The 27,736-nt window shown below is 35.8% G+C and overlaps 1 protein-coding gene across 3 annotated transcripts in view; it reads left to right on the top strand.

The window, feature by feature from the left end:
* The window catches only part of LOC136029387 (zinc finger protein 813-like), a 32,604-nt gene extending 5,239 nt beyond the window's left edge, over window positions 1-27,365 (top strand). Inside the window, exons 3-4 of one of the 3 annotated variants that reach the window (XR_010618021.1) lie at window positions 19,400-19,683; window positions 25,784-27,365. Coding sequence is in view for 2 of the 3 variants with exons in the window: in XM_065707718.1 (XP_065563790.1) it covers window positions 19,400-19,561; window positions 25,784-26,415 (794 nt within the window). In the remaining variant the exon portion in view is untranslated. The remainder of the gene's footprint in view (window positions 1-19,399; window positions 19,684-25,783) is intronic. The other 2 variants (XM_065707719.1, XM_065707718.1) reach the window with 2 other exon arrangements.
* Window positions 27,366-27,736: the final 371 nt, after the last annotated feature.

Here is a 27,736-nt window from a genome sequence, read left to right as displayed (position 1 = left end):
GAGGCACTCCACACTTAACACCAAACTCTCTGCTTGATATATCTGATAAAGCAACTTTGATAGTCCGGCCATGCAAATACGATGAAAACCACTTTACACAAGTACTACCTAACCCAAGCCCACTTAGTTTACTAAGAAGAGTATTAAAATCAACAGTGTCAAAAGCCTTACGGAAATCTACAAAAACAGTTAAAGGAACCATATTATTTTCAAACGCATTATCAACAAAACTTAAAAGATGGTGTACTGCATGACTAGTGGAATGTTTACTTCTGAAACCAAACTGTCCATTATACAAGATTTTCTTCGAATCCAAAAAATCATACAATCATTTATAAATAACTTTTTCATAAATTTTACTAAATAAAGGTAAAATGGAAATTGGTCGCCAATTACAGGGATCTGAGGGGTCCCCACCTTAATGTAAAGTTATGACTTTAGATCGTTTCAGTTCCGACGGGAAATGCCCTTTAACCATTGAGAGATTAATTAAATGAACCAGTACCGGTAAAACATACACCGACACATAATTAAAAGCCTTTAGGTTCAATCCATCTACACCAGATGAATTTGATTTAAGGCTACAAACAATTTTTTCGACTTCTTCTACATTACATGGTACAAATTCAAACCCATTCTGCATGCTTGAAGGATTTGCGTTAATGTTGACGGCACAACCACCTCTAGACACTTCATTCTGTATAACACTACCAATTTTCAAAAAATAATCACCCATGTAATTTGCTATTTCCAATTTATCATGAATAATTCTATTACTAGTTTTTAAATTGGTTATACACATATCTTTTTTTTCACATCTTATCACTTCACGGACAATTCCCCAAGTATCTTTTATATTACCTTCCTTAATCTTCAAACGGTTTAAATAATACTCATTCTTTGCATTTCTTTTTGAATTATTTACATAATTTCTCAACTATTTAAACTCATTTAAAATCATTTCAGATGGATTATCAAGATATTGACAATACAATTTATTTCTTTGTCTTATTAAACTCAAAATTTCACCATTTATCCACGGCTTTCTCGGTTTAGCTTTCTTGCAATTAATTTTATTCAATGGGCAATTTTTCTCAAACACAGGGTAAAGAATATCTGAAAAAATATTAAAAGCTTTTGAAGCATCATCCTTTTCATTGTAAACCACCTCCCAATCCAACGAACTAACTTCATTTTTGAATTTAGCCAGATTAACTTCTTTCATGTCATGCCAAAGAATCTTATTTTTTCTTTTAATTTTACAATGTGATAACTTCTGCAACAAACAAAGAAGCGGTAAGTGGTCCGAACCAGAATGGATTAATACATCACACATGCTATCTTCCACCATAACTTCACTGACGAAAACATTATCAATCAAAGTTGCAGAATGGTTTGTTAATCGGGATGGGATAGAATTTAATGGGAAAAGACCAAATGAAAGCATAACATTAAGGAAATCCAAATTTTTGGCTTGAAGATCTAATAAATAAAAATTAAAATCACCTATGATTACAATTTTGTCAAAATTTCGATTTATTACAGATATTAAAATTTCGAATTCCTCTAGGAAAAAATCCGGACTATCACCAGGGGGTCTATACACCGATGAAATAAGAAGTGGATTATTATTACTTGTCACTATTTCAATAGCAAAAGTTTCAATCTTACCTTCAATCCATAAAGATAAATCTTCCCTTACTTTAAATTTTATATCATCCTTGATTATGAATGCTAAACCTCCCCTTCCCATCAATGACCGGTTCTTGGAAATAAGTGTGTAACCTGGAAAATTAAATAACGAGGCAGGACACTGTTCACTAATAAATGATTCACAAATACCTATCACTTGCACCTCACTGTCAAGTTTATTAATTATAATTAATTTTTCTTTGTAGATTTTTCTTGTAGATTTTTTTCTAACTGTAGTAATCGTGAAAACATTCATAAATAAATTATCCTACTTCCTATTAAAGAACTATTACTACGAAAGAATGTAAATACTGAAGTACACATTTATAACTACTAAAACGAAAAAAAGAAAATCAGATTAGATGTCGTCGCAACTCCACAGTCGGCGTGTCCGAGCGTCATTTCCAGATCGAGCGAAAATACGGCCGTGATCGGACCATACGTTGTGGTTACCTAACCTATCACGAGCCAGTTGCAGAATTTCTCGTCGCTTCTTAGTTAAACTTTCTGACACAAATATACCAGATTTAGCCAGTTTGCTCTTAGCAGCAAATACCTTTCTAGCCACATCCTTAGACGAAAACTGGGCGAGTACCGGTGCAATCATATCAGGCCGCGTAGGATTCGTTGGAAGGGTAAATCTATACACTTTAGTTAGTTCCGAAACATAAACTTGTACGCCCATCTTGTCCGAGATAATATTATTAATACACGATTTTACATCAGCACCCGGAGCTTGTTTGACACCACTGAAAATAAGTGAATCCAGCCTATCTTCCTGCTCAATATCGTCAAGTCTACTTTCAATCTTTTTCACTCTCTCTTCGAGTATCATGAAGCTGTTTTTTTAGCGATTTTAGTTGCTTTTCGATAAAGTCAAATTTTGGCGAGTATTCGACCATCAAAGAATCATATACGTCAGATATAATTGATTCAGCCGAGTGCGGAAGTTGATTTTTTATGCGATCAGAAACTTTACGTGAGATTTAATCCCTGAGATTCGCTTTTACAGCTTCCAATTCTTGTTGGGTCTGAGTTAGTCTCATGTTCAGGTCAGAAGATTGGTTGCCTATATCCGGGCTTGGATTTGACGGATGATTTTTTGAAAGATGTACTGGTTGTTCAGTGCTGTTAGAAACAGTGCCCTTGCGCTTAGCACGATAATTTTCCAAGTATGGCTGGTAGATTTCTGGGTCATTATCCATTTCATAGAAAGCAAGCTTGGCCTCGTTAGTAGTTTTTTGCATTGCCTCTGTTCTCTTTAATTTGACATAATGGAGGCTTTGGGTAGAGAGTGTTTGAAAATCATGCGACCTGCAAAATTTCATAGCAATGACTAATTGCATTAAGTTGGAACTTCCTGGACTTAATAAGAGAAATGTTCAACTAACCAAAGGTAATACACCAAATCTTCTGCTGCTACTAGTACTTGGTTAAAGGTACTGATGATTTGACCGTTTTTGTAAAAAAAAACACTTTCCACTCTAGAAAGCTTAATTTAAAGACTTTTGGTTTGAAAAGGGTTTCAGTATTTAGAAAAAATATCTACAAATCTAGCTGTTTGATTAGAAGTTTCAAGTTTCATCAGAAAAGGGTAAAAAATTCCGATTTTCTTAAATTGGAAGATTTTCACCTACAAATTCGACATAACAAAAATGTTACCTGTTTTTGATGTCAAAAATTGCACTGTCAAATCATTGTTGCCTTTACCCTACTGCTATTACTGTTAATACTACTGCTAGTGATACCAATACTACTACTATGTAATTATGCCTTAGGGTATTAAGGTTAAATTTTCAAGGAATTTTGAGCTGGGAATCTGAACTGAATCACAACACACCATCTGTATACATGTTGTCAAAAGAGAATAACAGCCATATCTTAGGAATGGTTCAGTGTTTCAAGTTAAGCACAACAGGATTTGTTGTTGGGGTTGTTAAACTAACCAAAAGAGTCTCCAGCATATTATGTTTGTTTTCTATCAGTGTAACACAAATTATTACTGTACTCAAGTCAGTTTTTATCTCTGTGAAATTCTGCCTAAGTGTATCAATATATGCATTAATAGACTGGACTCTTTCCAGAATTGTATCAATATATTCTGCATTTGATATCTGGCAATCAGTGATAGTGTTAACATTAGAATTACTTGTAAGAGTCTATCATTGGGTCCAATAATTCAGCTTCAATTGGATTATGTTTATATCTGTCTTTCTTTCTCATAATTAAGGAATATAAATAAGACTATTTGCTTGCCTTTATATGAACTTACTTTATACACACGCTAGTTCACGGATTGCAATTTCCTTGCAGTTACATGCAGTTAAAAAGGCATGGATAACACTCAAATCAGGAACTTTTTTCAAAAATAAAAGTCACTGGCAAAAAAGTGTTATTACTATTAAGAATGATTTCTATGAAAAAAATTAAATAAGTATGGAAGCCAAGCAAAAGTTCATCTGGCTTATTTGCAGTCAAATACAAACGGAAATACCTAAGGTTAGGTTAGGTTACAATTGAGTGGCTCAGTTTATGCTTTTCTTTTTTTGGATTTTGAGGAAAGGACAAGGGAGATGATCAAAAAGACAATATTTGCATGATACCACTACTACTATACTTACCTCCAATACTAATCCTACTACTACTACTACCACACTTCTCCATTTACAGCCATGTTTTCTAACATGGGGTGCATGCCCCACTTGTGGGGCAATGCAACATTTTGGTGGGTCATGGGCAGGATGTGCACTCTTCAGTTGACTATACTTTAGAGGCTCAATTTTGAGACACCTTTTTCTTGTGACTGACATTACACTCAGATGCATTTAAAGAGCAAAAAAGACACATGATAGTATTGCAATTATGGTGTCCATTTTATAAAAGGTGATGTATTCAGTCAATATATTTTATTAGTTTAAAATATGCCTAGAGGAAACCTTACCTTAGACCTTAGATCCTCCTGTGCCTCCAGAGGCGCCCAGGGCATCAACGAGAAGCTGCCAGTCATCCCTCATGTGCGCCGCAGCAAGGACATCTTCCCACGCCGGTTGAAGGGAAGCATTTATGTTTCGCAGGTCCGTCTGATAGGTGCGCTGCAGTGTATTGCACGGCCTGCCACTTTTTCTTCTTCCTTCTGGTTGCCTCTGAAACGTCGCTTTCGGGATTCGGGAATCGTCCATACGAAGTACATGCCCCAAGTATTTCCACCGACGTGTCCTAATGACATCTGTCACTATGGGTTGTCTGGTCATCCGTCTCACCTCCTCATTAGAGATTTTTTGTGACCCTTGGATGTTTAGTATTCTCTGGAGACATGTATTCTCGAAAACTAGAATTCGCCTTTCTTGCGTGTTATTCAGATGCCAGGCTTCAGAAGCATATAACAGGACGGGGATGACGTTGCTATTGAATAGACGAAGCTTGAGTCGGAGGGAGAAATTCTGCGACCTCCATATCGGTTTCAGTCTGTTGAATGTGCCGGAGGCCTGCCCAATGCGGCATGATGTATCTTTTTCAGTTGATCCCGTATTTAACAATGTGCTCCCAATATATTTAAATTCTAGAACCTGCTCAATGTCCTGGTTATCGCATCTCAGGTGTAAAGGTGAATCGGTTACTGCCATACTTTTTGTTTTATCAGCGTTGATTCTTAGTCCCAAAAGTTGGCCTCTGTCACTTACATCTTCTAGAAATTCTTGTAGTCTTTGTTTACAGGACTCAATAAGCGTGATATCGTGGGCAAAGTAGATCATTAATTTGGTGTTCTACGTTTAATTGTATGCTTCTGGTGCCAGTGTTACGGAACAGATGGTCAATGGCTAGCGCAAACAGGAAAGGTGACAAGACACAGCCTTGTTTAACACCGGAAAGGACACGAAAGTATCTTGTCCTTCCTTCTGTTATTTTAACACAGCATTCAGATTCTTCGTATGGAGCCATTATGAGGGCTATTAACTTCTCAGGGATCCCATAAAAGGTTAGTAGTTTCCATAGAGTCTCCCGATGCAGCGAGGCAAAGGCCTTTTCAAAGTATATAAATGCCATGTACAATTTGTTTTGCCATTCTCGGCTAACATCAGTTAACATCCTTAGTGTGAAGATCAAATCGGTACATGAACGTCCTGGTCTAAAACCATGTTGCTTTTCTCTCAAGTACTTGTCAAGTGGACTCTGTATTCTGTGAAGGATTATTAGTGAAAGAAGTTTGCCAAGTATGGACGAGAGACTAATACCTCTCCGATTCCCAGGTATTGTCTTATCGCCTTTTTTGAAGAGTTTTATGAGTGTGCTGCGCCTCCAATCTGTTGGTACTTTTTGTGTCATCCAAATTTTTCGGAACAAGGACAGCCATATAGATATGCATGAACTGATTGATGCCTTTATCACCTCCGCCGTGATATGGTCTTCGCCTGGTGCCTTGCCGTTTTTTAATCGACTAGAGGAAAACCCACCCCAAAAAAAACAAGTTGGTTGCCTTTTAGTGGTGCCAATTCATGAAATTTTAGGTGGGGAGCAAGAATATTTTTCAATTTTATTATGAAAATACAAACAACAAAATACAATTGAGCAAACATACGTAAAATAGGGGGTAACCGTGACTTTGCTGTTTGGATAAGTCTTTGACTAATCCATATCCAGTGTCTCCTCTCTGTCAACAGCCATGATCATGGAATTACTTTGTCTGTCATTAACCATTTTCAATTGCAGATAATCCTTTACACGCTCTAATGCCAAGAAAAATTGTTCTCTACTGGCAGTTGTCAGAGGTAAAGTAGCAACTAGTTCCATTAGTTTTAACAGTGCAGAATAGGCGCTTAAGAGGTCAGATCAAATTTCAATAGCTTGAAGAAGACCCATTTTAAAAGTGTCACATTTTGAAAGATATAACTTTGTAAGAGAAAGTTGGGTTTCTAGGGCATCAAGATTAAGAATCACTTGGTTCACATTTCCCTCTCAACTTTAGAAAACTCGAGAAAATCAGAGCTTGAAAGGTAGAAGCCCGACAAAGTGCCGATCAGAGGCATATTTTGTATGAATCGTAAGTCCGCCTGGCTTGTGAAATGGTCTATGACCTTGAAGTACAGAAATTTGCTGGAGTTTGATAAAACTGACTGACTGATGTTGCGTTTACCAGTTGTTGAATTTGATCAAGCCATTGAGATAAGTGGAAATGCCTTGACTTCTCTTGTTCTAAGCACTGGTTTTGGATTTTGGGGAATTTGATTCATTGATATTGTGTAAAGCTAAGAATTCGGTTATGTTTATGCTCAAGTTTTTATTTGTTATCATTTCACAGTTTTTAGAGTGTCTTGTATGTCCCAAAAATCAGTGTAATCCCTTTTAAATCAGCCAGCTTTCTGTCTTAATTTGTTCTGACTAACAAAATACAGTGACTAACACTTTTTCCATTTTATGCAAAGTTGAGAAAAAAGATACCGAGTTAATTTTTCCCATGAGTCGTTTTGCTTGACACGCTGCCTCACCATCAGAATTATCCGAGACTGCAGTTAGCACAGCAACAATACAATCAAACCTGGCCTTCACCTTAGAAATAGAGTGGCATGCATAAAACCAGCAAGTTTGGATGGTCCTCTCAAGCTCCAAGACTTTTTGCTTGTTAATACACTGGAATTCCGCAAAAATTTCATGTCAAGTATTGCTGCTTGATATAAATACATAAAGTCTTTTCACAATATAGAAAAATCCAAAGGTTCGCTGATGTTTTTCAGACAATCAGTCAAAACCGAGAGTAATTTATGGGCATGGCAGTGTAAAAAAAAAAACTGCATGACGCACCTTCCCCCTAAGCTTTCTTTGAACTCCGTTAGATTCCCCACTCATAACGAATCGTCATGACATTGGGCATGACATTGGGCAAGGTGGATGAGCTTTTGGTGTCTAATATTTGCATGTGAGAGAGGCCAATTAGATGCTCCATTCCTTTTCCATTTGATATGTGCCTGGGTAGGATAGCTAATCCTTCTTTTCTAGAAATATCTTTGGTCTTGCAACAAGAATAGCGTAGTAATTAGTTGATTTTACTTTGAAATAATATCTTGCCACAAGGCATTTTTTTTATCAGTGTATTTGCATTGTTTTGATACTGATAACTGCAATAGTGACCAAATTGGCACTGTACATTGACCTTCAGCTTTTTGTCGCCTTTAAAAATTTGCTCCATCAGTTCAATGGAATATGCCAGTTTGTGGATGTTTCTTATTCATTAGAACGCCTTGAAGGAAAACCCTGACAGTCACAAAAGCAAATAACGTGAAAAATCTACTTCTGCTTCTTCTTAAAGAAAACACCCGGATCCTAAACGAGCTCCTTTCGGCTTCCAACTGAACTTTTTCACTCATTTTTCACATTTTTATAACAATAAAGCAATAAAAAAAAAAAAAAACGTAATACAACTTCAGTTACAGTTAAATACATAATACAGTTTTGATTGATATGTGAAAAGTGCATGTACTCAAGCTGCCTGTTCCTAGAAGTTTAAGCCCTACAGGCTTTTAAACTGCTACAAGCCTTCTACTTCACATGTTCTATATTTTCTTGAACCTCTTGAGATCTGGACTGACTTAAGCTATTCGCTACACATCTCGAAGTATCATTGCTAACTATCTTAAATTACTTCCATGCTGACACACAATTCCTTTTTCTTTTACTACCCTCATGTTGCTTCAATAGACCAGAACTGTCTTCTCACTAACAAAACTCTTTCCCAGTCAAAGCCCTTTTCAAGCAGTTTCCCCAGCCCTTAATGCCTCACTCAATAAATGGCAGATTGCAAAACAAAGCACGGTCTAAGTTTTATGAATATTCAATGCATTTGTAAGTCTTAAAGTAATGTGCACTGAATTCCCTTCCGTTAGAAGTGGAAGCCGGATATCTTTCAAGAATACGTTGAACTGGTTGGTCGGTACGGGTTGTAAAGATACTTGAGAGAGATTCTCGACTGCTACGGGAAGCTGCAATGGGCTGGGGAATACAAACCACTCTTTCATATTGACGTGGGTCATTTATTGTTCAGCTTGTTTCTGAAAAATTGCAGCAGGTAAGGGAAATCATGTCCAGTAACCCAGCACTTTGAGCATCGACATTATTGCCAGTTTCTTGTACGGAAGTTTCTTCTTTTTTTCAGATTCTGACAGCAATAAACTCCAAAGTTTGTTCTCACTTTTTACTCAATGTTTGATTACGGGTACATTTCAAGACAGGATTGTCTACTACCGGAATATTTAGGATTCTCTAAGTTGAGAATAGAGGAAACATTTCTACACAAAGTCATTAAACATTGACAGTGCTATTTAGTGGCTCTGAAAAAACAAAAACACGGGGTGAACAATATAAGCGACCTGTCATTCAGTCTCGCTAGTTCAATATAGCACTTAGCTAAAATACAAAATAGCTGTTGAATAGAAGTAAAAGGGTCTTTTCCAAACCTAGGGGGTGTGCCCCTCCCTCCTGATTGGCACCACTGTGGTCAACTTCCTTCAGGTGAATACAATTAAAATTTTCAATACCAAATTTAAAAATCACTAGGGGGAGTGAGGATTTTAGGAATGGCTAGATGGGGCATGGCCCAAAATTGGTAGGGAACCACTGATTTACAGTATTGAGGGTAAATTTGAACTAAGTCAAAAGATGATATGTGCATGTTCATTGTCAAAAGAGCGTATCTCAAGAGTTGATTTGGGTTTTAAGTTAGGACTTCCAGAGAATGATAAAAGGGGAAGGTAACGCCAAGGTAACGAAATGAGTGTACTCTTTTTATCCTACTTTGATTTACAGTTAACTCATCTATGGTAATTTTATTTATCGCCCATTGTGACCACCCGAAAATCATGAATTCAGTTCTAGAATAGAAAAGTTTGGAGCTAGGCAGTTACACGCAAACCATTTATTCTAAGATTTCATTGCTGTCACCATTTTCTCAACCAACAAAGATGGGGTTTTAGCTTTTACTGTCACAGCCGTATCATCTGCAAAAATGACTGCTAAGCTATTATCTTAGGGTAAACACCTTGGGAGGTCATTTATATAAATCAAAAATAGTAATGGCCCCAATACTGATCCCTGGGGGACTCCAACATCATCAATAACGATATGGCTTGATAGATGTCCATTTATTTCTACCTGAATTTTTCGATCACGCAGGTAAGATTTCATTAGATCTAGGCCTTTACCTCTAATACCTGTGTTATTAATTTTTTCCATCAAGATTTCATGGTTTAGCGTATCAAATGCCTTTTTTATATCATAGAAGAGAGCAGACACATAATTATCATCATTTAGTGAATCATTAATCTCTAAGATTAGCGCAGCAATAGCTTGTTCAGTGGAATGACCCGACCTGAATCCAAACTGATTTTTAGTAAATAAATTCCTTTTATTAAAATAGGATACAATTCTTTCTTGAATATTTTTTTCTAGAACCTTAGATATTGGAGAAAGAATAGCTATAGGGCGGTAGTTGCCTACATCTGTCTTATCACCTTTTTTATGAATTGGAATAACTCGTGCAGATTTCCATACTTCTGAAAAGATCCCTGATGATATAGATGCGTTTAAAATATGAAGCAATGGAACATGGATTACACAAGCAAGTTCTTTCAGAATATTTGGGGAGAGCCTATCTAGACCTAGGGAATTCCCACGTTTTAAATTCGTAATCACCTTTTGGAATTCACCGAAAGTAACAGGGGCCAGGAACATACTAGAATTTTCGGATGACGGTAAATAATCTTTATATGAACCAATTAAAGATTCAGGGGATTTCAGATCAGCAGTAGCACTAAAATGGGAAGAGTAATTACAAAAATAATCTGTAACAACATCCTTCCCCTTCAATTCAACACCACTTTCATTTATAATCACTTCAGGATGTGATGTCTTAGTATTATTTCCAATTTTTTCCTTGATTAATTTCCACGTAGTCCGAGGTTAATCCGATTTTTTAACTGAATTTTCATAATAAATTTGTTCACTTGTTCTAAGAATTTTAACCAGCAAATTTTTATAATTTTTGAATCGCTGTACATTATGAGCTGAGGGGTATTTCATTTTTATCTTATAGAGTCGATTTTTTTCCTTGATAGATTTTAAAAGCGGTAAACTTATCCAAGGTTTTTTGGGTGAGTTTCTTTTCCGGTATGTATCTCTAAATGGGCAATGAAGATTCAGTTTTTCGTTCAGAATTCGATAAAATACGTCCAAAGATGTATTTGAATCATTCTCGTTAGTAACTTCACTCCAATCTATATCGCTTAGACTAGATTTTAGTTCATTCATATTTACTTTTGAAAAATTTCTCCTTTTCATAGTGTTTTCTTTATTGACTATCTTTTGCACTCTAAAGTCAGACATTAAAATACAATGATCAGACGTATCTCCCATAACCACGAATGTAGCCTCACATGTATAAGGTGCAAAAATGTTATCAATCAGTGAAAAAGATGAATTTGTAATTCGTGTCGGAATAAAACATACTGGGCTCATACCATGTGAAAGATTACATTCTAAAAACTGAAGGACGTGTCGGTCAATCCTTTGCAGGCTTGATGGGAGGCATCCCATTAAGTCAATATTGAAGTCCCCAAGGATAAATAATGGCATTCGAAGATTTGATATCACGCTTAACAGATTTTTAAATTTGTCAAAAAAGTCTGCTATGCTAGATGAGGGAGTACGATAAATTACAGCAATTAAAAATTTTTCATTATTTGGTAAAAAAAAAAAAACATTCAACAATACAGCTTTCAAAAACCATCTCAGTATTCAGATATAGAAATTCTTCTCTCAGTCGCGCCGGAATATAATTTTTAACTAGTATTGCTTAACCACCTTGCTTTTTTTATTTCTGCTTACATGAAAGAATTGGAAATCGCTAATATTAATTTTATTTGCCGAGTTTTCATCTAAAAATGTTTCACAAACCCCAAGAATATCCGTGCCCGATTCAAATAAAAAAATTTTAATCGCACCTTGCCCACTCCTCCAACCACGACAGTTCCAAAAAGATATTATCCTCGTATTTTGGTTTTTGTGAGCAAGAACTGTTTGATACTACTACTAGCAAAGCCAACACAACTATGCCTAAAGGTATCAATGTAAACTTTTTAATGAATTATTTCTTTGGGGGGGGAGATGAGCTGGTGAACTCGGCAGCAGAGTTGAACTAGGTATGCTGCCAGAATAAGTGACAGCAACAGGACAGGAGTGGCGTGACTCTATGAGCTTTGCTAGAGTCTACCCAGCTCTAAATGGGTACCTGGAGAAATCTTAGGAAGGTAAACAGGAAGGGTGTGCGAAAGCACAGGATGGTTGGCCCCCAACCCCCCATTGCACTTCCTGGCTGAAGGGCCAAGAAACGGAGATCAGCACCGCCGGTAGGGACTGTAAAGTCTAATGCCATATCCTTTACCTTTTCCTAGACTATAAAATCATGTAATTACCATTCAATCATGCATGGACGCCCACCAAAACATTTCAGGGAGAGTGCACCGGGATAGCAATGGCGAGGAGAGGAGGAGCGGAATATATTTAAAGATAAAATGTTATATTCAAAAAAATTTTCATGGAATAAAGAAAAGTACTAAATTTGTACTTACCAGATGAAGCAAAATTAAAAAAAAAATTAAACGGTGAAGGTTCTTGGGAAAACATCAATACCTTTAATCTATCACGCATCCAATTATTATGTATTTAAGAGTAATATATTATTCCCAAAAAAAATAAAAGAGTATCTGATTAAATCTAAATTGCAGAAAATAAGGTATCATCTTAGAGGGACCATTAAATTTCTGAATAAATCGCATGTGGTTCAGGTTCATTTTAATAATAAAATAAGTTACAAACTGTCCAGAGCCTGGCTGAGAAGACAAATTCGTAATGCACGGGATGGGATTCTTATAATTTATAGCTCGATAATGAAAATGTTTCCAAATTAGTTATAAAATCCCCTCCCTCTTCTCTGCATAGGTACCATGCATTGATATTATAATTTTCATATAAAACATCTCTTTTTCATTATAGAATCATTTTTCAATCTAATTCTCTTATATTTTCAAACCTTTTGAAAATCAAACAGAATAGCAAAAGAAAAAAAAAGAAAACTTACGGTCCAGCTGTCTAACATAACCCTCTTTTCATCGATGCCCAAAATTACACTGAAAGTAAACGTGTTCAAATAAATTTCTTTACCACAAGTCACAAGAGAATCTTTGATGAAATGGTATAATCTTATAAACGTAATGCTTTTCTAGCATATGAAAACAAGAGCTAAGAGTTCATATGGCACTTGTGACGAGGCGAGAAGAGCTAAGAGCCAAGAGATCATATGGTATGAGCTCTAACAAAATTCTATGAATCAATAGATTGATTTAAAAAGGAAAATAAGAGGCTTAATGCCGGTCAAGATTTAAAATAAGAGCTCTGAGTCACAAAGTCCTTCTAAATATCAAAATTCATTAAGATCCGATCACCCCCTCGTAAGTTATAAATACCTAATTTTTTCCAATTTTTCCTCTCCCTTTTGCCCCCCAGATGGTCGAATCCGGGAAAACAACTTTATCAAGTCAAATTGTGCAGCTCCCTGACACGCCTACAAATTTTCATCGCCCTAGCACGTCCAGAAGCACCGAACTCGCCAAATCACTGAACCCCTCCCCCCAACTCCCCCAAAGAGAGCGAATCCAGTACGATTCTGTCAATCACGTATCAAGGACATTTGTTTATTCTATCCACCAAGGTTCATCCCGATTCCTCCACTCCAAGTGTTTTTCCAAGATTTCCCCCTCCAACTCCCCCCAATGTCAAAAGATCTGGTCGGGATTTGAAATAAGAGCTCTGAGACATGAATTCCTTCTAAAAATCAAATTTCATCACGATCCGATCATCTATTCGTAAGATATAAATACCCCAATTTTCATGTCTTCCAAGAATTCCGGTTTCCCCCTCCAACTCTCCCGAATGTCACAGGATCTGGTCGGAATTTGAAATTAGAACTTTAAAGCAAAAGATCCTTCTAAATATCAAATTTCATTAAGATCTGGTCACCCTTTCGTAAGTTACAAATACCTCAATTTTCAAAATTACCCCCCCCCCCCCAATTCCACCAAAGAGAGCAGATCCGGTCCAGTTATGTCAGTCACGTATCCTAGACAGGTTTCTATTCTTCCCATCCAGTTTCATCCTGATCTCACCGTTTTAAGTATTTTCTAAGATTTCCGGTCCCCCCAACTATCCCCCCCAATTATGCTTGATCCGGTTGAGATTTAAAATAAGATATCTGAGTTACGAGGTCCTTCTAAATATGAAGTTTCATGAAGATCCGATTACTCCTTCGTAAGTTAAAAATACGTAATTTTTTGTTATTTTTCAGAATTACCCCCCCCCCGCCGCAATTTATCGGATCCGTTCCAATTATGTAAATCACGTATGCAAGACTTCTGCTTATTTTTCCAGCCAAGTTTCATCCCAATCCCTCCAATCTAAGCGTTTTCCATCATTTTAGGTTTCCCCACCCCAAACTTCCCCCAATGTCACCAGATCCGGTCAGGATTTAAAATAAGAGCTTTGAGACACGATATCCTTCAAAATATCAAATTTCATGGAGATTCAATCACCCGTTCGCAAGTTAAAAATACCTCATTTTTTCTAATTTTTCAGAATTAACCCCCCCCCCAACTACCCCAAAGAGAGTGGATCTGTTCTGGTTATGTCAATCATGTATCTAGGACTCGTGTTTTTTTCCCACCAAGTTTCATCCCGATCCCTCCACTCTAAGTGTTTTCCAAGTTTTAGGTTTCCCCCTCCCAACTCCCCCCAATGTCACCAGATCCGGTCGGGTTTAAAATAAGAGCTCTGAGCCACGATATCCTTCTAAATATCAAATTTCATTGAGATCCGATCACCCGTTCGTAAGTTGAAAATACCTCATTTTTTTATTTTTCAGAAATACCCGTCCCCCCCCAACTACCCCAAAGAGAGCGGATCCGTTCCGTTTATGTCATTCATCTATCTAGGACTTGTGTTTATTTTTCCCACCATGTGTCATCCCGATTCCTCCACTCTAAGTGTTTTCCAAGTTTTAGGTTTCCCCCTCCCAACTCCCCGCCCCGTCATTAGATCCGGTCGGGATTTAAAATAAGAGCTCTATGACACGATATCCTTCTAAACATCAAATTTCATTGAGATCCGATCACCCGTTCGTAAGTTGAAAATACCTCATTTTTTTTCTAATTTTTAAGAATTACTCCCCCCCCCCCAATTACTCCAAAGAGAGCGAATCAGTTCCAATTATGTCAATCATGTATTTGGGACCTGCGCTTATTTTTTCCATCAAGTTTCATCCCAATCCCTCCGCTCTAAGTGTTTTCCAAGATTTTAGGCTTCCCCCACCTCCAACTTCCCCCAATGTCATCAAATCCGGTCGGGATTTAAAATAAGAGCTCTGAGACACAATATCATTCCAAACATCAAATTCCATTAAGATCCAATCACCCGCTCATAAGTTAAAAATACTTCATTTTTTCCAAATTAACCGGCCCCCATCTCCCTCCCCCCAGATGGTCAAATCGGGAAAACGACTATTTTTGAGTTAATCTGGTCCGGTCCCTGATATGCTTGCCAAATTTCATCGTCCTAGCTTACCTGGAAGTGCCTAAAGTAGCAAAGCCGGGACTTTAGGTTTTCCCCCTCCAACTCCCCCCAATGTCATCAGATCCGGTCGGGATTTAAAATAAGAGCTCTGAGACACAATATCATTCCAAACATCAACTTTCATTAAGATCCAATCACCCGCTCATAAGTTAAAAATACTTCATTTTTCTATTTTTTGCGAATTAACCGGCCCTCCACTCCCCCCACACGGTCAAATCGGGAAAACGACTATTTCTAAGTTGATTTGGTCCGGTCCCTGATACGCTTGCCAAATTTCATCGTCCTAGCTTACCTGGAAGTGCCTAAAGTAGCAAAACCGGGACCGACAGACAGACAGAATTGGCGATTGCTATATGTCACTTGGTTAATACCAAGTGCCATAAAAAAGTCAGTAATTCATTTATCTATGTCTGATTTTGATGTGTGAATTGAGAAGAAACTTTGGAAAGGAGTGAAAAAGAAATGTCAAGTTAAGTGAAAGTGATAGCTGCTAGGGGTGGATAGTGACTAGTGATAAATGACTGGAGGTGGCAACCCTGAATGAAAGAGGGTTTTTGGGGAACCGTTTTCTTTTCTAGAAGACAGATGTTTTTGGAACATCCCCAAAAATTCGGGGATAGTGTTAGCACTGTCCAGACAAAATCTGCCAAAAATTTTGCTAGAGCATAAAAACTATCAAGTAGCATCGCACGGCGGCTCAGCCCTACTCATGTTTTTTTTTTTTTTTTTTTTTTTTTTTTTTTTTTTTTTTTTTTTTTTTTTTTTTTTTTTTTTTTTTAATTATTTTTTTTTTCTTTAGTTAAACTCAGTTATCTGTTGTAATTTCCTAGGACAGATAGACCTTCTTTTTCGACGACAGTCGGTCACTCTTGATGACCTGATCAAAGCAAATGTCATCCATATTTTGGTAGAAAAATTCCTTCTTGAGATATATCAGTTTGAAAGTTTAAACGGGTTGACAACTTCAGTAGTACCAAAATAAAAACGGGTTGACAACACACTGAAACCAAAAATAGACCGATACAGAAATGGTATCAGATATAAGTGATGACGCTAGAAACTTGGCTTACAGCAAAAAAGTCAACTTTTGAACTAAGACAGATAGATATTTTTTTCGATGGCAGTCGATAGCTCTTAATGAGCTGATCAAAGTATATGCCATTCATTTTTTGGTATAAAAATGCCTTCATAATATATACTTGTTTGAAGGTTCAAAGGGGTTGACAGCGTCAGTAGTAAGTTGCACACTGAAACCAAAAACAGGCCAATACCAATTGTGAGACATATACGGGAGTTTTAAGCAACAGTTGTCTGTTAGATCATAATCATCTTCGGCAATGAGGGTTTCGCAACTTTTGCTAGTTGGTGTACCTATTATTTGTTTCCGGTGTAGGTAAGACCAATTTGGTTCCAGTGGTAAGACATGTAGGGAACTTTTAAGTAATAATCGGCTGTTGGGCTACAATTTTTGGTTAGTTGCAAAGAGGGGTTTGCAACTTTTGCGAGTTGGTGTACCTAGTATTTATCTTAAGATCCTTAGAGATTAACAACTTCAGCGTTTAATCGAAGCGAGGAAACAAAACCAAAGTATCGCTCTCGCAACACTTTACTCGGTGAAGCCGAACAAAGGTTGCCGCAACACCTCACATTGCCCATGCAACGTAGATGTAGCTATTGATTATGATTTGAGCTAGTTTTAGCTTGGAGGCTTTTATTTCTACTAATTTTTGGTTTAATGAAGTTCTTTACTTTTTTTGAAAAACTTGTTTTGATGACACTTGGTATTAACCAAGTGACATATAGCAATCGCAAATTCTGTCTGTTCCGGTTTTGCTAGTTTAGGCACTTCCAGATAAGCTAGGACGATGAAATTTGGGAGGCGTATCAGGGAACAGACCAGATTGAATTACAAATAGTCGTATCCCCGATTCGACCATCTGGCGGGAGTGGAGGGACAGTTAAGTCGGAAAAGTTAGAAAAAAGGCGGTATTTTTCGCTTACGAACGGGTGATCGCATCTTAATGAAATCTGATATTTAGAAGGATATCGTGTCTTAGAGCTCTTATTTTAAATCCTGACCGGATTTGGTGACATTGAGGGGAGTTGGAGAAGAAACCTAAAATCTTTGAAGACACTTAGAGTGGAGGGATCGGGCTGAAAATTGGTGGAAAAACTGAGCACAAGTCCTAGATACGTGATTAAATGACTGGAAAGGACCTGCTCTCTTTGGGGGGGGGGAGTCAATTCTGAAAAATTAGAAAAAATGAGGTATTTTTAACTTATGAAGGAGTGATCGGATCTTAGTGAAGTTTCATATTTAGAAGGACTTCGTAACTCAGATCTCTTATTTTAAATCCCGACCGGGTCCAGTGTTATTGGGGGGAGTCGGGGGGGACCGGAAATCTCGGAAAAGGCAAAGAGTGGAGGGATAAAAATTGGTGGGAAAAATGAGCACATATCCTAAATACGTGATTGACATAACCAGAACGGATCCGCTCACATTGGGGGAGTCGGGAGAGGATCAATCGTGAAAAATTATAAAAAATGAGGTATTTTTAACCCATGAAAGAGTGATCGGATCTTAATGAAATTTCATATTTTGAAGGACTCCGTAACTCAGATCTCTTATTTTAAATCCCGACTGGATCCAATGTCATTGGGGGAGTTAGGGGGACCGGAAATCTTGGAAAAGGCTTGGAGTGAAAGGATCGGATTTTTAAATTTAATTGAGAAAAATTAGAAAATATGAGGCATTTGTAACTTACGAACGGGTAATCAGATCTTAATGAAATTCGATATTTAGAAGTATCTTGTGCTTCAGATCACGTATATTTTAAATCACGACCAGATCTGGTGATATTTGGGGGAGTTGGAGAGGTAACTGGAAAACGTGAAAATTTAGGTTTCTTTATCTTACGAATGGGAGATCGGATCTTAATGAAACTTGATATATAGAAAGATCTTATGTCCCAGATGCTCCATTTTCATTTTGAATCGGATTCGGGGACATAGGGGGTTGAAGGGGGGATACAGAAATCTTGGAAACCGAAAATCTTGGAAAACACTTAGAGTGGAGAGATCGGGATGAAACTTGATGGGAAGAATAAGCACAAGTTCTAGATACGTAATTTACATAGTTGGAAGAGATCTGCTCTTTTTGGGAGAGTTGGGGGGGGTGTTAATTCGGAAAAATTATAAAAATGGAGGTCTTTCTAACTTAAGAACGGTTGACCAGATCATAATGAAATTTGGCATTTAGAAGGAACTCGTGTCTCAGAGCTCTTATTTCAAATCCCGAGCAAATCTGGCGACATTGGGGGGAGTTCGAGGGGGAACCCAGAAATCTTGGAAAGCGCCTAGAGTGGAGAGATCGAGATGAAACTTGTTGGGTAGAATAACCAAATGTTGTAGATACGTGATTGACGTAATCGGATTGGATCTGTTCTCTTTGGGGGAGTTAGTGGGGTCCAGTGCTTTGGCAAGTTTGGTGCTTCTGGATGTGGTTGGATGATGAAAATTGGAAGATATGTCAGGGAGCTGCACAAATTGACCTGATAAATTTATTTTCCCCGATTTGACCATCTGGGGAGGAGGGGGGTTGAAAGGAGAGGAAAAATTAGAACAAAAGGAGGTATTTTTAACATACGAGTGGGTGATCGGATCTTAATGAATTTTGATATTTAGAAGGACCTTATGTCTCAGAGCTCTTATTTTAAATCGTTATCGGCATTAAGCCTCTGACTTTCCTTTTAAATTAATCTATTTATTCTTAGAATTTTGCTAGAGCTCATGCCTTAGAATTCATGCTAGAGCTCTTGGCTCTTCCGACCTCGTCACAAGTGCCATATGTGCTCTTAGCTCCTGTTTCTAAAGTTATCTAGTTATAACACGCGTTGGGGAGGGATAAAGTTAACTGGATTCAGCTGCTTAACGAGAACCCCAATTGATTGGTATTTTTTTTCTTACAATTGTTTAAGGATTCGTTTAGTAAGTTTTATTGTTGAATTTTTACTATGTCCTTTTAATTTAAATTTTGTTCAAGAAGTCGAAGATGCTCTATTAGGTGACAATGAGAAGGTCTTTGACATTCCAAACTATCTTTTTGTCAAATGTGAAGATGTTCCAACTAGTATTTCAGTACCATGCAAACTTGAAAACGGCACCCAGGAATTGGACCTGGAACCCATATGCTCTGACAATCAAGGTACATTTCAAGGATTTTGTTTTTGAAGAATGAAATGTATCAGATAAGATTTTATTGGGACAAAAATAGGACAAAGGGATTTAATCATAAGATGAAACTTTTGTTTTATCTTATTCCACTGAGTAAGTGTTTGTCAAACCGTTTTTGGGGTTTTCTATCAACGTTTTCAAATTTTAAATTGAAATTAGCTTGTTGAATATTGTTTTTCAAAAAGTTTGATAATAAGCCTTAACATTGTATCTTTATGTAGTTTTTACAATTCACATGTATAGTGTATATATCTATATAGATCAAGAGTTTATCAATTAATTAAGTCAATTTTTTTATTTGAAATTTAAGTTGAAATACGGAGAAAATCAGCTGTTATGACCTGAAGTGCCTACCAAAAATTTTTACTACCGAGTATTAGTTTACTAAAACGAAATATAAAAAAATGAATGTAATATCTGAATGTTACACCCTAGAACTTGTTTTCGCTTTTCATGATCATACTACTACTAGAATTCTTTGATCCTCATTTCTAAAGATAACCATAGTCTTAAGAACAAATTCTTTTTTAAACTCCCTTGTATGTCTTTGAAAACTGTTTTCCCAATTCTTTTGATCAAATAAAAGGAAAACTAATGTGCAAACGTTTCTAATACCTTAATGAAAAACGCCTTATAGATGCCAACTTCTCATTTCAAAGATGATGAAAATATAATAATAAACTGTTACTTATAGGCGCTTTCTCTTAAAATTTCACTTTTTTTATGACAGTGAAGGTGCCACCCCATGAAATTCTTTTTAATGGTGTAGGTAACAACGAGTTTTTATACTGAACAACTAATGGTATATAGTTAGGGAATGTTCTTAATTAGGGTGTAGAAATTAATATCAGTTTAAATCTAAATTTAATAGGAATTGACTGTAAACCTGAAATGATTTATTTGTTAATGCCTTAATATGCAATATGAAGATGTAAGAATAAGGTTGATTTTATTTTGTTTTAATTTGAAAATAATTTTAAATTTTATTTAGTTTAATTTTATTAAATTACTTAAATAAAATATTTGTAGTAAAACTACTGGCAGTCCTTGTTTAGTGTGGAAGGGTTTAACAACTTCAGTTTTTGCTGAGGCTTCATAGCTCTGATTTACGTATTAAAAGAGTCGTCTTGTAGAGTTCAGATCAAAAGGTTAGATTTTGTCTTTGTTTTTTGTTTTAGTTTTTCTGAGCAATGAGGACGACTTGGTGGAGGTCCTTCTCGAAATATTTGCTTGTTTTTGTTTTCATAGTTTGCTACTGGCTGACAAATTCCTCCCTTTGTATCATGTATTTGATTTTATTTTTCATATATTCTATCCTTTTTTTCTTTGTTTCACACGCCAAATTTTTATAAGATGCATTGGGGCGAAAAAGCCTGGAGGGTGGGGGGTTTGCCCTTCGATTAGTCGCCTTTTGACTCTCAAAGGGGCGCTATAACTTTCGATTCCCTATCAAATGAACCCCATCCAGAATTTTTGACGCTGCTTATTTTATTAAAACCGTGGATATTAACAGTAGGCGATTTTTATAACTTGAGCCTTTTCCTCTGAGAGGTTGAGGGAGGTTTACCTATCTCAGATTTTTGACAGAGTTCGTTTGGGGGAGAAGGACGTGGGGGTAATAGGAAAGTAACAGGCAAACTAACTAACAAAAGATACCGGAAACATAACGGTGAATTGTAACTCACAGGTCTTTGTCTTTAAATTTAAATTTTTCTGTTTTTGTTCTATGACACTGAAGGTGCCCACTCCTTGAACTTCTTTTTAATGGTCTAGGTAACAATTAATTTTTTGTATCGAACAACTGATGGTATATACTTAGGGTAAGTTCTTAATTAGGTACATATATTAATATTTATTTACTTCAAATTTAATGCTAATTAACTTAAATGCGAACCTTAAATGATTTATTTGTTAATGCCTTAGTATGCAATTTAATGATGTTAAAATGTTAGTGTTTTTACTGTGTTTTAAACTAATTTTAAATTTAAATTAGTTGTCTTAGTTTTAATTTTGTTAATTTGCTCAAATAGAATGTTTGTAGTAAAACTACCCGCAAACCTTCTGTAGTTTAGAAGGGTTTAAACAAGTTCAGTTATTGCTTGGCCTATGTTACTCTGATCAACATGTATTACAAGGGTTTCTTTGCGACTTTTGATCACACTTTATTTCCTTCCTTCCTCAACATCTTGCTGTTAAAAGCACAGGCATCTTTGCTGTCGTTTAAAATAATTGAAAGAGCAGTTTCCTGATGAAAGTGATGAGCCAAGTCGAAAATCAATACAAAATGTTTTGAAAAAACAGTTTATATAACAAAATATTCAACAAGCAGCAGTCTATACAACAAATATATATGTTTAAAATAGGTCCAGATTCACTGAATCTTCATATTTCCCTAAATTGACGGAAGAATATTTCTGTAGTGTTTAGCATTTTACCGAAAAATGAAAAACAGACACGATTAGAAAAAGAATAGTCCTTAAGTAGCTTGAAGGCCCCAAAAATTTTTTAACAATTCCAGTTTTCAGTAAAAGACTGGCTTTACAGAATTCATTTAACGCAGGGAAATATTACCGGTATACATTGCATAAGCTAAAAAGCTGTAATTTTCGTTAGTTCTATGTTTTCACTTCGCTTTTTTACTTCCATCAAAAACTAAAAAATTAGTTTTGTTAAAAAGGGGCAGATCTAAGCGTAATGAACTGGGCTGATTGAGTATCTTATCTATTTAGTGAAAGTTACAAGAGAAAACTTATCGCCAAATTTTATCATTGTTATAGCGGTAGCTGCTAACAAGTAAAGGACCTTTGTAACTAAAGTAACTAAAAAATAATCTATTTTTGTCATTAAAATAGCCTTTGTCTATTTGATTGTACATTGTCCATTGTTTCAAAATAACCTTTGTCTATACATTTGAATGGAATGGATTGGGCTGTATAAATATCTTGTCTATTTGATGAAAGACAATTTGGGATAAGACCTCAAGTTTTGAAGATATAATTAGCAAAACAGTTAAATTTAAACATCTGTTTTTATTTATAAGAAAATTAACAAAATAAAAATCACAGAAATTCTCACAGAAACTAAATTAAATGCATTATTTTTTAATCTGTCATCATATGAGGATATCACCTTTCTTGGTAGCGAGCCCCCAAAGTCCTTATGTCTTGGTGAAGGCTGCTTAAATGGTAAAGGTAGCTGTTCTTGAGAATAAATAAGATTACTCATAGCACGGTCGCCTTGAGCTTTGTCTATATTCATGCAGATGAAATTCCATTCATTCGGATTAAGTAGATAATCGCTTGCGTAATAATATCAAATCCTTCCCTGTTCTTACAAGACAAACAAGCGACTTGTCTTTAGCAAGCATCGGGACTATATCTTTTTTGGATCATGGAATAAATAGCTGAAATTAGGCTTCATGCTTGGTAATTTCTCACAAATTTCGATAATTGTAGGGTAAAAGGGTGCCAAAAAAGACAAGGAGAGGGGAAGAGATCAGGGTACCCTCCAATCTTTCTTCAGCATACCAAAAACATACTTTGATAATTTTTAACCTTATACCCTCATCTGTTCTTTAGATATTGCTTATATCCTATTTTGTTTTGAATATCTTCGGCATCCGTTTCAACATTTCCTCGATGATTTTTCCTTAGTAATTTAAGCTTTGTTGGAGATCCAAGATCAAAAATGTCATCTTTTATCTATATATATAAAAATAAGTTGTCTGTGGATGGATGGATGGATGTGTCAGGTGACGTCACCTGAAAAAACTGGATCAGGTGACGTCAAAACTGAAAAAACTAAAAAAAGGCAAAAACTACAAAAAAAAACTAAAAACTAATAAAAAAAATAAAAAAGCTAAAAAACTAAAAAAACTATAAAGGTAAAAACCAATAAAAAACTAAAAAAAAAACTGAAAAAACTAAAAAAAGGCAAAAACTACAAAAAAAACTAAAAACTAATAAAAAAAGTAAAAAAGCTAAAAAACCAAAAAAACTAAAAAAAGGTAAAAAACTAAAAAAAATAAAAAATAAAAAAAACTAAAAAAAAGGAAAAAACTGAAAAATAAGCTAAAATAAAGGTAAAAACCAATAAAAAACTAAAAAAAAAAAGGAAAAAACTAATAAATGACGACACTCAAAGAGAAAAAAAAGGCAAAAACTACAAAAAAAACTAAAAACTAATAAAAAAAATAAAAAAGCTAAAAAACTAAAAAAACTAAAAAAAGGCAAAAACTACAAAAAAAACTAAAAACTAATAAAAAAGCTAAAAAACTAAAAAAACTAAAAAAAAGGCAAAAACTACAAAAAAACTAAAAACTAATAAAAAAAATAAAAAAGCTAAAAAACTAAAAAAAACTAAAAAAACTAAAAAAAGGTAAAAAACTAAAAAAACTAAAAACTAAAAAAAACTAAAAAAGGTAAAAACTAAAAGAACTAAAAAAGAAAAAAATAAATGACGACACTCAAAGAGAAAGCGACCAGGACAAAAGGAATGTTCGATTAGCAATCAACAAAGCACCGGGACACAGGGAGTATAAATGACGACCCGGGGGAAACAGGGGGATATAAATGACGACCGGGACAAAAAAACTAAAAAGAAAAAAAAACTAAAAACTAATAAAAAAACTAAAAAATCTAAAAATCTAAATAAGCTAAAAAAGAAAAAAAAAGGAAAAAAATAAAGGAGAAAAACAAAACTAAAAAACGAATGTATATACAGACCGGGACACCGGGATACAAATGACGACCGGGACCCGGGACACAGGGAATATAAATGACGACCGGGACACAGGGACACAACTCCGGTACACCGGGATACAAATGACGACCGGGACACAGGGAATATAAATGACGACCGGGACACAGGGACACAACTACAACGGGGACACCGGGGGAAACAGGGGGATATAAATGACGACCGGGACAAAAAAACTAAAAAGAAAAAAAAACTAAAAACTAATAAAAAAACTAAAAAATCTAAAAATCTAAATAAGCTAAAAAAGAAAAAAAAAGGAAAAAAATAAAGGAGAAAAACAAAACTAAAAAACGAATGTATATACAGACCGGGACACCGGGATACAAATGACGACCGGGACCCGGGACACAGGGAATATAAATGACGACCGGGACACAGGGACACAACTACAACGGGGACACCGGGGGAAACAGGGGGATGTAAATGACGACCGGGACACCGGGACAGGGAATGGTCGATTAGCAATCACCATCAACAAAGCTCAAGGGCAATCATTAGAATCATGAGGTATAGATCTGAATACAGATTGTTTTCCCATGGACCATTATATGTTGCATGTTCAAGAGTCGGTAAACCTGACAATCTATTTATATGCAAAGACAATGGGACAGCAAAGAATGTTGTATATTCGCAAGTTTTACGTAGTTAAAACCATATATATATATCTATCTATATTCACAGGTGGGACATAGGGACACAACTACAATGGCGCGTAACTATTATGGCGCGTAACGACTTACGCGCGCGGGGGGGCTTGGGGGGGGCGCGAAGCGCCCCCACCAACTAGGTGTTGGGGTGGCGCGAAGCGCCACCCCAACAGCTAGTTAATAATAAAAACCTTATATGTTAGCAGTTGTCTATTTGTGTAACTTAGTTGTCTATTTGTGTAACTATTTGTGTACCTTGGATATTAACAATGAGCAACATTTATAATTTACAGCCCTTGTCCGGAGGGGCTGTGGGAGGTATATTTATCTCAGAATTTTGACTGAATACATTTAGGGAAAACGTGCAATGGGCCGGTTACCTTGTCATCATTAGTTACTCTTAAAAAGGACACTTAAACTTCTGATTCCCAATACAACCAAGTTTTCTACCACATATAAAAATCTCGTTTACCTGGGTTACATAGTATGCAGCTTTGCTTTTACCCAAAAACTTTTCAACTTCGACAAATGATGCGCATTCATTTCTTCCTCATTTAGTTGAGAAAAGGATTGCCTTTCCTCCAATTGTCGTTGGATATATCACATGATGTTCCTTTTGATTATTTAAGGTTTCATTTACGCTCTTTACTTACATCAAAATAACTAATTTTAAAAGCTAACATAATTATCTACAGGAGCGAGAGAAGAAAGATCAAAAATAAAATTAGTTGTTAAAACCTATCAAAAGAAATGTTTTTTTTAATCTTATAGAATTGTAAAAATTGTAGGTTACTTTTTTCCACACGTGTCTGAACTACACTTACAAGCAAATACGTCACTAGTTAATTCAAAGGATCCATGTACAAGCGTCCTCTCAAATTTGTGTTCATTGGAATCTGAAGCAAATGGCTTATATAATCAGAAAAAAAGTTTGAAAAGTCACCTTCAAAGTAGAATGCACACAAAATTGGAAAGACGTCACAGACAGCATAAAGAGAAAAAAATATATAAATGCGAGGTATGTGACAAGATCTATTCTGAAGCACGAAATTTGAAGAGGCACCAAAGACTGCATAGAGGTGAGAAACCGTTTAAATGTGACGTATGTGACAAAACCTTTTCTCAAGCTGAACATTCTAACCTGCACCAAAGAGTGCATACAGGTGAAAAACCGTTTAAATGTGATATATGTGATAAGACCTTTTCTCACTCGGCAAATTTGAACACACATCAGAGACTACACACAGGTGAAAAACCGTTTAAATGTTATGTATGTGACAAGACCTTTTCTCACACATCAAATCTGAACACGCACAAAAGAATGCATACGGGTGAGAAACCGTTTAAGTGTGATGTTTGTGACAAAACCTTTTCTCAATTGTCCAATTTAAAGAGGCATCGAAGACTGCATACAGGTTAGAAACTACTAAATGTGATGCATTTGACAAGATTGTGTTTCATATCGTACCGTTTGAACATTCACAAAAGAGTGCATAAAGTTTAATGAAACAGTTTAAACGTGAGGCATTTGAAAAGCGGGTAGTTCCTAACCTGATAGCATGGGCAGGCACCAAAGAGTGCGTACAGGTTAGTAGCCAATTAATGCTCTGTTTGTGAGAAGATTTTTTGAAAGTGTGCTATTTGAATACACATGAAAGACTGCATACAAGTGAGAAACATTTCAAACTTGATATGTGTAGAAAAACTTTTTTAACTCGAGAAATTTTTATAGACATCAAAGAGAATGCGATGGAGTTTAGGATGATTTTTATTTGATTGTTATGAGGAAGATCGTAGTTTAGATTATTGGTTTATGGTCTTTATTCTCACTGCTCATTAGCTATACGTCTGATTAGTTGGGGTTTTTTTGTATGTATTTTTTTTGTTTAGTTTCTTTAAAAATTTTGTTATCATCCTGGGAAAGTAGCGATACAAATTTTCTTGATTGTCACAAACTTGGCATAAATATAATATGTGTAATAAATGCTTGTCTATATCAAGGTTTTTGAAGAAGCTCAAAGGAGTCCATACTGGCGATAATAGTATTGTAATTGTTGATTGTGCCTTACCTAGATCACCCCATTCAAATTACATCATTTTCATTTCATTTTACATCATCTTTAACATCAAATATTGCACATTTTGAACGTTTTCCATCCCTGCATCCAAAATGAAAACAGGTCCTTGGAAATCAAATTTGGTCTCACTTTTATGCTTTTTCACAATATGAACACGGGTTCTAGGCCCTACCTAGATCATTGCATTAATTTATCCCGTTTTTGATTGAGTTCACACCATTTTAAATGGCGATTACCAACGTTTCTACAATTTCTCATTCTGACCATTATGATCAAAATAGGTCTTGTGAAATAAGAATTTGATGAATTTTGTAGATAAGAGTTTAATTATATTCCATTTTTCGTATGCTACTGATAAGTGTAACAATTTAATATGATTTAATATTTAGTGGACAGTTCGTTATCAATATCTAATTAATTTTTATTATCTTCATTTTGCCTTTCAATAGCCTTTAAAATCATACTTTTATCTAATATTTTAAATTTCTTTTCAAATTCGAATGCTTTAGAATCAGAACTCATAGGTGCAAACAGATAAAGCATTTTACCATTAAAATCAGCAATGATAAGAGTTTATTTCCATATTTAGCTGCATTACGTTTCATTGCTTTAATCATGTATTCCATTCCAATGGAACATCTTCTTTCCTAAGCAACTGTGACG

Source organism: Artemia franciscana, chromosome 7, assembly GCF_032884065.1.
Source record: "Artemia franciscana chromosome 7, ASM3288406v1, whole genome shotgun sequence".
In the NCBI taxonomy this organism is placed as follows: Eukaryota; Metazoa; Arthropoda; class Branchiopoda; order Anostraca; family Artemiidae; genus Artemia; species Artemia franciscana.
Note: the sequence above shows the minus strand (reverse complement) of the source record. Positions and strands in the feature narration are given on the sequence as shown.